The following is a 14,881-nucleotide window of genomic DNA, read 5'->3' as shown; positions in this document are numbered from 1 at the left end:
TTGCCTTCTCATTTAGTTAATGGTTTCCTTCATGGTGCCGAAGCTTTTTAGGTTGTTGCAGTTTCCCATTTATCTATTTTTGCTTTGTTGCCTTTGCTCTAGGAGATATATCCAAAAAGCTATTGCTGAGACTGATGTCAATTAGTTTATTACTTATGTTTTCTTCTAGGAGTTTTATGGTTTCAGGTCTTAACATTTAAGTTTTTAATCTATTTTGAGTTTATTTTTGTGTATGGTATAAGAAAGTGGCCTTCTTTCATTTTTTTTTTTTGCATGTATTCATTCAGCTTTCCCAACACCATTTATTGAATAGACTGTCTTTACCTGTTGTATATTCTTGCCTTCTTTGTCATAGATTAATTGACTATATAGGTGTAGGGTTATTTCTAGGCTCTCTATTCTGTTCTATTGATCTATATGTCTTTTTTTTTTTCCAGTACCAACTTGTTTTGATTACTATAGCCTTGCAGTATAGTTTGATATCAGCTAACATGATACCTGCAGCTATGATTTTCTCTCTTAAGATTGCTTTAGTAATTTTTTTTTTTTTTTGCGGTTCCATATAAATTTAGGATTATTTGTTTTAGTTCTGTGAATAATGCCATTGATATTTTGATAGAAATTGCATTGACTCTGTAGATTGCTTTGGGTACATATTAATTCTTCCAATCCATGTGCACAGTATCTCCTTCCATTTATTTGTGACCTCTTCAGTTTCTTGTATCAATGCCTTAGTTTTCAGAGTACAGGTCTTTTACCTCATTGGTTAAATTTGTTCCTAGGTAGTTCATTCTCTTTGAAGTAATTATAAATGGGACTGTTTCCTTAATTTCTCTTCCTGAGAGTTTGTTATTAGTGTGTAGAAATGCAATAGATTTCTGAATATTAATTTTGTATCCTGCAACTTTACTGAATTCATTCTAATAGTTTTTTGGTGTAATCTTTAGGGTTTTCTATATATAGTAGCACATCATCTGCAAATAGTTACAGTTTTACTTATTCCTGTTTAATTGGATGATTTTTGTTTCTTCTTTCTGTCTGATTGCTGTGCTTGGGACTTCCTTAATATGTTGAATAAAATTGGTGAGAATAGTCATCTGTATCTTTTTCCTGATTTATACCCACTTTGTTGAGAGTTTTTATCATAAATGGATGTGAATTTTATCAAATGTTTTTTCTGCATCTGTTGAGATAATCATATTTCTATCCATTTTATCTATGCAGTGTATCACATTGTTTGATTTGTGGATATTGAACCATCCTTGCATCCCTGGAATAAATCTCGATGATGGTGTATGATCTTTTCAATATATTGCTGACTTTGGTTTTGCTTATATTTTGTTTAGAATTTTTGCATCTATGTTCATCAGGAATATTGGCCTGTAATTTTTTTTGGAGTGTCTTTGTCTGGTTTTAGAATCAGTGTAATGCTAGCCTCATAGAATGAGTTGGGAATCTTTTCATCTTCAATTTTTTGGCATAGTTGGAAACTATAAGTATTAATTTTTCTTTGAATGCCTGGTAGAATTCACCTGTAAAGCCATCTAGTCCTGGACTTTAATTTGGGGGGAGGGTGGATTTTGATTACTGATTCAATTTTGTTACTAGTAAATGGTCTGTTTAGATTTTCTGTTTTTTCCTGATTCAGTCTTGGAAGTTTGTATGTTTTGAGGAATTTATCTTTTTCTAGGTTGTCCAGTTTGTTTGCATATAATTGGTTGTAGTATTCTTTTATAATCCTTTGTATTTCTGTGGTGTTGGTTGTCACTTCTTTTCATTTCTGATTTTATTTGGGCCCTTTCTCTATCTCTTTGCCTCTCTGTCTGTCTGTCTCTGTCTCTCTCTCAACCTATACTCATTTTAAACAATAGAGTAATTGCCACATTTACTGACTGGAAGCTCATTTAGAGAACTGGAAATTATTTAGGCTATGTACAGAATTAATTTGAGATTTTAAATTAAAAATGAAAAATCTATATGAATTGCCAGGCTTTTCTTTAAAATCCCTGATCTCACTAATTAGTTGTTTATCTCAACAGTCATTAAAAATATTTAATGTAGAACTTATAGTTGATGTTAGAGCTCTTTTCTAATATTGTGTTTTTAATATTAAGTATTGAATATTTTAATACTTAGAGAATTTTAGCTAAAATTTACATGAGAGATATAGAAACAAATATATATACCTTAATCCATAGATGGCACTATATACTAGCAAGTAAAATAGACATTTCTAGTCAAATTTCTAGTTGAACTTAATTAAATTAGACTGCATAGATAATTCTCACTCTTAACTTTCATTTCACTTGCTATTCTGTACATCAAACTTCAAATTCTTTGTATTTTATTTGGTTTTCAAATAGCTAGCTAAATGATCTTTATAGCTAAAATGGAGAGTGATTATTACTATGAAAAATAACCATTAAATTTAAAAGGTACCATCTAAAATCAGCTCATGCGCCACCAGAGGACTAACTACCATTGTATAAGAACACTTGTCAATAAATTAATTAATGATCCATTGTGCGTTGGAATTATTTTCTCTCTTTAGAGGAAGAAATATAGAATGGTTCACAACACTTTATACTAGGAAAGAGTAATTCTGGGTTCTATTTTTTATGATCTCTTATATGTATGTCCTCAATAAAATTTATAGTCTGGCAGGGAAAACAGACATGGAATAGGCAATCATAGGTATATTGAGATGTAAAAAGTCTGTAAGAGCAGTACTTAATATGGTCTGGGTTGGTTATCAGATATCTTCTACCGAGAAAGCGGGCTTTGCAGAGGGAATGAGATCTAAAACTCGGTACTGAAAAATATGTAGGGATGAAATGGAAGAAGGTGTTGGGGTGGGCAGAAATGACTCGTGCAAAAGTCCTGAGCTGGAGATGCACAGCGTATTTTCTAGGAAACTATTTGTCATCTTCCCATTTCTTTTGCATTATGGGAAATATTTTCAAGTTTGTCCTTCATGTAATCAATGTTCTGTTTTGCAAGATTCTTTTTAATTTTTTAAATATTTTCATTATAAGTGTCATTAGAGTTTTCTGAGTTTGGCTATTTCTTTTTTAAAAAGTCATTTTCCCCCTTACCTTTACCCAAATACTTAGATGAAATAGATTTTTGTTAAACAATATTACACACGAAAAACGGAGGTTCGATGAGGATAAATAATTACGGTTACCCAGTTTGTAAAACTATAAAAGGCAGTTTATGCATGTATAAGGTATAGTGTAATAGTTAATTTTAAGGGTTATTTTATTGCAGATTAGGGTACATAGCAATTCTCCCCATGTCAGTATGTTTCCCACTACTGTCAGGATAGAGAGATCAACATATCAGATTATGAAAACCTTAAACACATACACGTACACACATCCCTAAAGTTTTCCATTTTCTAGAACTGGAGATAAGTAAGCTTTATTTCCTTATATTGTTTAGCAATTTAAGATTCCAGAATTAATCAACAAGTCTCTCACAAATTCACTTTTCTGTTGTTCCCTTATATGTAAACAAAGCAATAGCTCACACCTCAAATATCAGAAGTAATCTTATTATATAATATATAACCTTTAGAAACAAGAATAGATTCATTCCAAAGTTAAATATATTAGAGGGGACAAATTAACTTTAACTCTCCACCTTGGAGTTGAAAGTGCCAGTCACCCTACATAGCTCTGGAGATTCTATTAAATTTTTAGGGCTTGCAAATTCTACATTTGTTTTAAATGTCATGTTTACCTTATAGATATTTGTCTTCACCCAATTTATAGGAGTGATCTATTCAGGTTATTTATATTTAATGTGCCACTTCTAAAGTGGGTTGCATCCTATATCTACTGTTCCATATTAGTCATGAAAAACATCTGATATGTCAACTAAGGATAATAGAGGTGATTTTTAAGAAAAGTCGTTTGGATAAGGATGTAAATGAATTATACAATGTTAATAAAACCTCAAGGGAATAGGATGGTGTCAGGGATATAAAAGAGAGAAAAACCAAAAGACTGCTTGGGTACCAGAAAAAAGAACTGCCATATTTGGGTATTCCTACCAAATGGACTATTTTGTGGAATCTTTACCACTCAGAATGTGTTGTGGTTTGAAAGAGAGAGGTACCATTTCACTCTTTATTTGCTCTAAGATTGCCTCAATTCAATTAATACATAATTTTTTATATAACATGGTCTTTTTTACTTAAATTCCCATATGAAATTAATCAGACATGATAAAAATAATATACTTATTTCTCTTCAAATCAAGGGAAAAGATAGCTCTACTTTAAGCAAGGCATAATTTATTTTGTAATACTTTGATTTTGTATTTTTGTCTGTCTTTCCTAGAGGAACTTGAGTTTATTAAGCGACATATTTCATGGAATGTAAAGTGTTTTAATAAATTTTGTGGTTTACTAAAAACAAATAAGACTTGCTTACACCAAGGATTAACATCAGTTAATCAGCTGATATTTATTGTACTTGCCACTTTGTGGGTGAACAAAAGGTTCTTGACCTCCAGAAGGCTAGGTAGATAAAACATGTGACAAAAGTAGAAAATAATGAAGTGCTAAAAAACAGAGTGAGACTCAGAAAGAAGAGTTCAGAGTGATGAAAGAATGATATGTATTTACTCGAAAAATAGGGTTGATTTAGAGCTTTAAGGATAAGTAGGATTCAGAAAGCACCAGAGAAAGTGGTCAAGGTAAAAAATAATATGAACAAGACACTGTTATTGAGTGACTATGTCACTTAAAGAGAAGTGATTATATTATGCCTTATTAGAACAAAGATTGTATGTTGAAAGTAACAATGTAAGGTTGGAAAGGTATTTTGACTAAAATTTGGTGCATTAAGAAAGAAAAGAAGAGTATAATTTTTGGTTTACTATAAAAGACACTAGAGCCATTCTCAGTTCTTGAGAAAAAAAGCAATATGTTTAAAAATTATGATTAAAAATCTTGATTACAGATTAGAATAATGAAGAACAGGATCAAAGATGACCTCAAGTTAGAGTATGCAGTTTTGAGGAGAATGATCTTAACTTTGATAGTGTACTACAATGTTCAAGTTCAGAGTGCAGTCATAGATACTGCTTATAAAGAAAATATATTGATAAATTCTAAAGTGGAATCTTTAATGTCTCCTCTTTTATTACATAGTTTTGTAAATGAATTGCTTATTCTTATCTGAAATATCAACAATTTACTACATATATACTGAGTAATTCTTGGATTCTTGGCACTGTTAAAAGAACTGAGAATTTTACAAAACAGACACATGGGCAATGTCTAGATAAGGCATATCAGACTATATGAGACCATCCATCAAAAAATCTACTTCTTCAAGACTGAGTTAAAATATCACCTTGTCCTTTAGTACTTACCAAATATAATAGAAATGGCTAAGTTTTATGAATTTCTTAATTTCATTATAGTTGTATATTATATCATTTTAATGGTCTTTAGTGTCTTACAGTGTTTTTTTTTTTTTTTCCCCTAATCTTTATTGGGTTTAATATTAAGATCTACTCTGGCATTCATTAATAGATGGTATGTGTCATTTAGGTTATAAGCAGTTTGAGGAAAAATCAAGGGCAAAAGCAAGAGATGTTTTTTAATTAACCTGCAACTCTTGGTATATGGTAGAAAATAGTATTCATAGAATGACAAATATTTCTCTATCTTTCACAACAAGTACTACTGTGTTGATATCATTAACATTCAAAATGATTATTACTTTTTAGGTAGGCTAACAGAGTAACAAAGTAATGAATGTTCTCTTTGAATGGTCACAATTTAAAAATTAGATAAAAAAATATACACCTTAGGATAAAAACTTTCTTCTATATATGAACATTTATGCATACTCCCTGATAATATATGCTTGATATTTGATAATATATTTTGGGCATTATACTCTTTGAAAAATAAACAATAAAGTAAAGAAACAGGGAAGTGACCAAGATAAGTGGCAAGGAAGAGTAGAACTTATTGGTAGATCTGAAAAAGTCAATAGCAGGAAAGAATATATACTTAATACAGTTTTAAAAGACCTTTAGAGATTTTCACAGAATTAGGTGTGTTCTAAGTGGCATGTAAAGGCTGTATGCCTAATGGGAAGAGAAGAGAATATCTCAGATATGATGTCTTAATAGTCAACACCAATTTAAATTGTCTATACAAATGGGATTTAGTACTGCAGATATAAGAATAACAAATTATTTCCAAATTATTTTTTTAATTTAAAATAGTTTAAGCTTCTAATAATCTGTTTTAGTCTAACAGTCTTTGAACTCATGTAAAGTGCATAATACGTTATCTAATGTTCTCAGAACTCAGTATATATTTCTAAGTGACACCATATGTGAACAGCCATCTCAGATATGAAAGGACTTGTCTACAATTCATGTCTTCTTTGCTTAACTTTTTACTGATACATGTATTATGATGACAGTTCTCAGCATCCTTTCTGAGACTATGTGAAGGAAAACAATAGAAAAGAAAGCTTGTATTTACTGAGGATGTACCATGTAGAATAGGAATGGACTAGACATTTCATATTTCTCATGTTAATCTTCATAATAAACCTGTACCATTGGTGCTATTACCCCATTTTATAAATGAAGAAACCAAGGCTTAGACAAGCAATGAAATGTGCCTGAAGTTATCCAGCTAGTAAATGGCAGAGTTGATATTCAATACCAGAGCCAAAGCTCTTTGCACTATATTAAACTGACCTCAATCATAAAATGGCAACTGGCTGAAAATGAATTCAAATAACTGTTTTACCTATCTTTACAGAGATTTTAGTTACTTTGTTTTTTACTAAATATATTGGAAGGTTGATGGTAGAGAGATACAACTTCCAGATTGATGCAAAAAAAAAAAAAAGACAAAAACCAAAAACCAAAAAAAACCCTGAACTGAATTGCACTTTAAAAAGTACATTTTCTGCTTCCTCAATCACAGTTTCCTGAACTGAGAAAGCACTGCATTTTTTAAACATCCAAAACATACTTTGCAATATGGAAAATACATAGGGTTAAAAATAGGTGGTGAGTATACAAACCTGAAAACGAGTTTTGTTGGATTAAATGTGATAACAGGAATTAAATGCAGAAAGTTTTTAACCTTAAAAATTCTAAAAGCATTTATGTGCCATAAAAGTACTTGGTATATCGTAGACAATTTTTTAAATAGAATAAATGGATACCTTATGATAATATCAATCCAAGGCAGATCGGCAATTTTTAAATTCTCTCTAATTAGAAATATCAAAGTATATCTTATTGAAAATAGCAAAGCAATTATATTTTGATTGCTTCATTTTATGCTTATAGATAAGTTTAAAATTAAGATACAATGAATCAAGTGCATCCATATTTGTTTTCTAGTGTTCAGCTTCTTGTGGTAAAGGTTTAAAGTACCGTGAGGTGCTTTGTATTGACGAAGTCCAAGGGAAGTTAGAAGAAAAATATTGCAGTCATCTACAGAAACCTCGAACTCACAAAGCTTGTAGATCTGTCAGATGTCCTTCATGGAAAGCCAACAGATGGAAGGAGGTATGTGATGTATTTTATATTTTATATAAATATATATACATTTGCATTTAAAAGAATATCTTCATTCTGTTTATTTTTAATAACTTTGAAAGTTTTACATCATTAAAGTGTGCTTTATTCTTTTATACCATTTGCACTAATCTCTGAATTAATACTGTACAGTGTTAACATATTTGCTGTGTATAGTTAAATTAGTCATTTGATTTTTTGTTGCTGTAAACTTTACAAGAAATCTGTTGCTAAGTACTGGGGACAGGGGACAAGCTACCGATAATCATAACATTGTTTCAGGTAGTCTAACAGTAAAACATATATGACGATGTATTTAGTAACTGCCTCATTTCCAAACCAAAGTCTTGGATTTGAGCTAAGTTTGCATCTTAGAAAAGGGACTGGTAAGTTCTGCAAGGAATTTTAATTAGAGACTGTTTGAAAGTTAGAGAGGTGTCAGAACTAGGTGTCCAGGCTTGGCTAAGGCTAGAATGCACCTGTGCTTAGAAAAACTCAGCAAAAATGAAACTAATTCAAAGATGAGATCCAGGCTGAAAACTCAGTTTATAAAAGAAGGGTTATTGATAACTGCCCTGGCACACTCAGGGAAGTAAGCTCAAAATCTAACCTCGGGAAGGCACGCCTTTCGATGTGGTTGTCAGGCAAAGACCAGCCTGGAAAATACTGGGGCAAGGCACGAATGAAGTCAGGTACATTCAGTAGAATAACTTCCCGAGGCCTGATTTCAGTGGGCTTGGGCTTTCAGCACAGCTGTCTAGCTGCTCTCAGCAGCACCTCAGGTTGCTTATCTGTTTCTAGTGGGGCCCAGTCTTGCAAAGGGAAAAGAAATCTGTCTTCTGCTGATGGAACTTCCTTGTCTCTGTCTGATGTTGGACCTATGTCTATTAGGAAAACAGATTCAGACCAGAACTAGAAAAAGTGGGCTTCTAAGTCATCGCTATCCACTCCGCGGTCAGAGCTTTGGTATAAGGCCCTGGCTTTTGAGTGCTAGTATATCACTGTTATTGAATAAAAAGCTTCCAAATTGAGTGAGCATCTCAGGTTTCTTTCTAGAAGAGGCAGCCTCTGTCGAGTGTTAAGGTGCCAAGAAGTGTGGTTAACATTTGACTGAAAAATAGGGGCAAAAACATCTCTGTGTTTTATTCCACCACCCGCTCCCCCCAAACACACACACACACACACACACACACACACACACACACACACATTCTTGAGCCTTTGCTTCTATTTTTAGTTTCGGTAAAGTAAATAACATTTTTCACGGTTTAGCCAAGGCCATGATTTAAAAGATCTCTTACTGACCTGCTTATTTAGTGAGTGCCACTACAACCAAGTTGTTAGAGAAAGAAATACCAGATCATCCTGCTTCCTTCCTCCTCATCACTCAATGGGTTCTCTCAATTCTCCTATCAATGTAACTTGAATCTCCATTGCAATCACCCAAGTCTAGTTCATTATCATCTGTTCCCAGGTGTACGATGGCCTCCTTACATACATTTTTGAAATTATTTACTTGCATATAGTGTGAACTATAGGAAAACTTGAATATGATTGTATCACTTAATATATTGAATGACTTACCATTGTCTTTAGGTGGTAAGTCTAAAACCTAACCCATGCTGATTTCTTCAGCATTATCCTATGCCACCAAATCTTAGAAGCAATGGGTAGCTTGTTCACTAAATGTCTAGCCTAGTATCTAGCTTAATGCGTTCTATGAATACGTGATTTAGTTGCAAAAAGGACTTGCCATCTCTTAGTTTATTAGTTATATTTATCACATTATGGGAAAGTGGGGGTTTGCCTTATTTTATCTGGACCAAGATGTGACAGAATAATGGCGAATTAGTTTTCCCCCAGAGGGTGGAACACTGTAAAGGCACTGAACCCAGCACGTAGCAGATACCTCCTAATTCTGACATCAGGCAGGAGCTGCTGGGGATGGGAGTTTAAGTGGGAGAGACTTTGCTTCTTGGCCACCAGCATTCTTGTTGATCCCCAGGATTCTTTCATTGCTCTGCAGCTGCTGCAGCTGCTGTGGTTGGTATTCATGAGGGACGCTTTCTGACTCTTGACCTCCAGCCTCACAACAGTGAATCAATCATCAGTGCTAACAAATTGACCTTGGCTTACCCCCAAGTATGAAATTATATAAGATTCACTAAAGGAACATATTTCAGGGGTTTCTAAGATACAGATATGAATATTCAAAGACTGTTAAAAAATACAGATGCTTTTGAACAAAGTCTGCTTTCTTCTCTTCGAATCAGTTTTCCTTGTCATAGAAATTAGCTTCATATGCCCACACAGTACCCAAATCTCTGCCAGAAACAAATGACCACTTGTGAAGTTGTTGGCTTTTGATTTATTCTATAAAAAGTACCCACATGAAGTTAACAATTGCAGGCTGTCCTTGCACTACATATAATAATATATTCAACAGAAGCGTAATTTCAGAGGTAGTTACGAGATAATCACTGGTTGCTACTTTGTTCTGACTGCATAAATTGTAACATTGCTTTAATATAATCATGCATTGTAAAATAATTTTATTACTATTTGACATTATACCTCATATAGAAAGATTCATTTGGCAAATCATGTCCATAGAGGTGCTCAAGTGAGTTTTGAAGTAGCACTCTTCATTTGATATTTTATATCGTATTTTTTTCCTAATTAAAGAATTTAGTAATGCATTTCAATGACTGCTGCTAAACAGAAACAAACTGCTATACAGGGCCATTTGTCCTCCTGGTCCAGATGTATACCTTTAGAGGCAAATTAAATATACTAGAAATCATTTAAGAAGGAAAAAAGCATCCCCTTTTTTCTGGAAACAAAAAGGTTTTTAATCCATTTTATTTTACCTATTTGGAAATGCCAGCTTCACTTATAAATTCAAGTTTTTAAGGCTAACAGAGTGCTAGATTCTCCATTGTCTCATGCCTCATCTACTTAGTTCAGTGTGCATCCAAGTGTAGTCTTCATGTAAAAACAAACAAACAAACAAAAAAACCAGAATTCTCACGTCGCCTTGATCATGGCAAACCTGTTGGACATCTTAGACACCTAAAGAATGTCACTGAATACCTAAAGAACACTCTACTGAATCTAGAACCACATGACATCAGCCATTTGTCTAGTTTCCTTTCTCTGGGACCCATCATTTTCTTTCTAGTATTTTAAGATCAGAGCTGTAACCAAAAGAGATACAAGTTCTAGAATCTCACAAATCTGGTCCCCCTTTCCCAAGGCACCTAATTTGATTTTTTTTTAAAGTGAAACTATATGCTAAATGCTAGCATGTTTAAGTGATTTTATATTTCTGTAATTCCATATTTTCTGTATTTCCAAAATATATAAACATAAATCTATATTTCTATATTTTCAAAATTGTCTGATGTGTACATACATATTTATCCTGTATAACCTAAAAAGAAAGTAAATCTTAATTAAGTCCCAATAGCCCCTGACCAAAAACCCAGGTTAGGTGATATTTCTACCAGTGCAGGTAAGCAGAAGCCCAAAGACAAAGGAGGATGTATTTTTGCTCGCTCTGTGGCTGCTGGGTAGACTATGCTTCTCAATATTTTCTAGCTAGTGCCAGCCATTCTGGTTTTGCATTTCTATGTTGCCTGTTAACTCTCTTTATCTTTCTTGATGTTTAAGATGGTTTTTCTTTGAGCGGGCTGAGATAACTAACACTTTTTACTTTGAGACATATGTCAAAAACTTTCAAGACAGAAGTACTTGTAACACTGAGAGAAGTGAAAAAAAAATAGGAACAGGAAAGAAGCAGCAAGGGACAGTCACTTCCTGACCCTGTGTGACAGACTTTTGTATTCCTCGCAACAGTATGTACATTCATTCTGCAGATGAGGAAACTATCGCTTAGAGGTTAAATTATAGCTTGTGCAGATCACAAGCCAGGAAGTGGTGGGGGCAAGCATTTACACACAAGCCTATTTGAGTTTGCCCTACTGTAGTTACCATCATAATTATTTCATTATTACCATTGTACATTAGTTCATCCTTTATTTCCTTAGCAACCTAATGCCCCTCTTACAAGGCCACCTAAAGTCAATTGCAGGCTGTCATTGCACTGTAGTAATTCATTCAGCACAAATGTAATTTTTCGCAGGCTTATTTATGTTTTAAAAAGGCTGTTGCATAAATATAAGGTATATAGGAGTTACAGGTCATGAGAAAATAACTGAGGGTTTAGTTGATTACATTTTAATTATGATGTAGTTGCTTAAATCAGTAGCAATGTATTAAGCTACATTGATAGCGAAATAGTGTTCAAATCTTTGGTACTGACAGATCTTGGTTAGATTCTTGGAGCAGTACCTATTCTGGGACCCACACCATAACAAAAGTATTGACAAATTACCAGATCCCCAGAGAAGCACAAGCAAATGGTGACAACTATTCTGGACTTCTTCCCTGTATTGTTTCAAGTCGGAGAAGCCCTGATTATTTGTGGTGTAATCTCAAAGAAATTTATTGTCTGGAAACTGGAAGGTCACTGGTTTTAAGTTTGATTCAGCAGCTCCACAGTATAAAGGAGCTGGGCTGGCATTTCTGTTATTCTGCTGGTGGGCTCCTAATGGTCATAAAATAGCTGCCACAGTTCCAGGCCTCACCTTCATGCTTTCTCACATAAAAGTAAGTATTTGTTCTTCGTTGGTAAGAAGGACAGATTCTGGACAGTGGATTAAAGATCAAAGAAGAATATTTCAGCTCAACATAAGTATTCGCTACCATTAACGTTATCCAAAAATGGAATAACTGCTTTCAGTACATAGTGAACACACCCAGACTGAGGCCATAAAGGTATGGGTGGGACTGAGGGTCATTTACTCACTATTACTGTAAAAGGGGTTTCAGAATGGAAGAGAAATTAGGATTAGATATCTAGAGTCTTTTCTAACTCAAAACTCTCTACTATGAATACTGCTGCTACGTTATTGATTCACTTGAAATAAACCATAGTTATAAATAATTGACTATAATAACATCGATACCTTAATTCATTAATTAGACATGATACATAATGCATCAAGAGAGAAGTCATCAGTATTTGCATTTTAAATAATTGTTTATTAGCAGGGTGAGTTGGCTTTGATGAACCTATTTTTGCAATGCATGTTCTAACATTTATCTACGCTCTACAATAGCAAAATTGACTATAATACCTGTGGATTGGCTAGAATTCGTCTTCTCCACTTTTAGTGCCAAGTCTTTAAAGTGTCAGTCTTTGCAGTGTTATAGTATATTTAAGTGTAAATAGGATATTTGGCTGATTTTCCTGTCTGAATTAAATTATGCAGTGTTGGTGCATTCCAATTAGTGTGATTATAGCCTCACATTGCCTTCGCATTACTTACCTGGATTTATAAAAATAAAGTTTGATATGCTTATTAATATGTAGTTGTATAAAGCTATTCAATAAGGGTGTGTATTTGGGGGTTAGAGGTGTACCTTAGAAAGTATTTTTAGTAAGTCACTTAAGAGTAGGTGATCATATCTTCACAGCTTTCATGACCATAGGAGGAATGGGCTGGGCAAAGGTAATAGGTTCTGCTTTGGAAATGTTCAATTTGAGGTAATCATGTAGGAAACACATGAAAATTCTGGTAAGTGCATGAAAAATTCTTGTAAATATAGGAAAACATCAATGTATGACCAAGGCTAGAGAGAGCAGACTTAGAAATTATTGGTGCATAGAAGAAATTGCTCACAAAGAGCTCAGAGAGTATAAAGAGAAGCAAACAGAACTCTGAAATATGCTGACGTTTAAAGGCTGAACAGAAAAAATAGTTAAGAATTTCAAGAAAGTCCAATCTCAGAAGAGGAGAGCACTGGAAGCAAAGGACTTTCCATCACAGAATCCAGAATGGCTCTAGAGAAAGTGGTTAGTGGTGCTGAATGTGACTGTGAGATTAAGAAAATATTTGAAAAGTTTTTACTGAATTTGGCTGTTAGGGTTATTGATGACATAAGGCTAAGAAATACTTAATTCTCTGTTCAAATCTAAAATCACATCAGTTTACTCCTTTGTACTTTTATCTCTAAAAAACAAAAAAACAAAAATTTGTTTTCTTCCAAGCAGTTCATTTTGTTCTCTTTCGGGGAAGGGGCCTACAATAGTAGTTACCCATGGTCTCAGTGGGTTTTTCTAAATGCATGCTATGCTCAAAGGAGCAATAATCTATTACGGTTTATTGAATTATAGAAAATTGTATTGTCTGACAGAACTTCTTGCTAAACTGTGTTTTGTGAATTATTTCTTCTAGAAATTTATTTTTTAGATTTAAAGGCAGGAAGTTGTTCAAATGTAGTTTATATTTCTGAACTTATCCCTGGAAAATGTTTGCAGGAGCCTTATTTTGTAGGCTAAACATTTTCACAACAGGTTCAGATAAGCTAAATTACATACAGATATTTTAGTCTGTTTAATATTGTTCCCTGCACAAAGCACACGTTGTGCTGTTATTGTCTGAGTTATTGTAAAGGAGCTGTGTGCGTGTGTGTGTGTGTGTGTGTGTGTGTGTGTGTGTGCATGTGTGTAAAGACATTCAATGAGTTGGTACAATTCAACTGAGTAAACATAAAACAAAAGTCAATATAAGCTATGAAGATATGCACGATGTTCTTCATGGGTTAAAAAAAATAAAAGTTATCTTTTAAGTCAGTTGCTGCTTATACACACAAGATAGAAAACTAAATTTTAAAGTGCCATTAGAGTAAAAATGCTGCAAAGGTCTGAGGATTTCAAATTGACCAGGTGAACAAAAACACAATCTTGGAAATTATTGTTTCTTTGAGAGGGATTATACGTACAGTGTAAAGATTTAAGTGATATTTAAGAACAAAGTAGAATAGTTTTGTGTGGTAAGTATTAGAGGTATTTAGTAGATTTCAGTCAGAAGAGTTTCTAGTGAAGATGGAGTATCTGGTATAACATGCCATAAAACCTGCTGTAGCTTGCATAAGGCTTGAATAGGTATTGCAAAATAAAATCTATTTGTATATTTGTATAGACGCTTCACACCAGACAACCTTGAAAATACTTATTGTATATTTTCTATCTAATGTATGCTATCATACCAAGCTATGTTTAAAAGAAACAAAATATGTCAAAGCGCTGTTTTGCTATTTTTATGTAGTTTGATATTTAGTAGCTAATTATTTAAATCATTTGGGCTTTTTTTTTTTTTGTAGTGCTCTGTGACTTGTGGTTCTGGTGTTCAGCAAAGGGATGTGTACTGTAGACTGAGAGGTGTCGGTCGGGTGACTGAAG

The 14,881-nt window shown here is 33.5% G+C and overlaps 1 protein-coding gene across 1 annotated transcript in view; it reads left to right on the top strand.

Annotated features, from left to right (window-relative positions):
* Positions 1–14,881, top strand: part of ADAMTS20 (ADAM metallopeptidase with thrombospondin type 1 motif 20) — a 163,508-nt gene that overhangs the window by 118,382 nt on the left and 30,245 nt on the right. Inside the window, exons 27-28 of the mRNA XM_011368332.2 lie at positions 7,396–7,563; positions 14,803–14,871. Of these exons, the coding sequence (XP_011366634.1) occupies positions 7,396–7,563; positions 14,803–14,871 (237 nt within the window). The remainder of the gene's footprint in view (positions 1–7,395; positions 7,564–14,802; positions 14,872–14,881) is intronic.

The sequence above is a fragment of the Pteropus vampyrus genome, unplaced genomic scaffold, assembly GCF_000151845.1.
Source record: "Pteropus vampyrus isolate Shadow unplaced genomic scaffold, Pvam_2.0 Scaffold140, whole genome shotgun sequence".
NCBI lineage: Eukaryota > Metazoa > Chordata > Mammalia > Chiroptera > Pteropodidae > Pteropus > Pteropus vampyrus.
The sequence above is the reverse complement of the archived record's forward strand: the minus strand, read 5'-3'. Positions and strand labels throughout refer to the sequence as shown.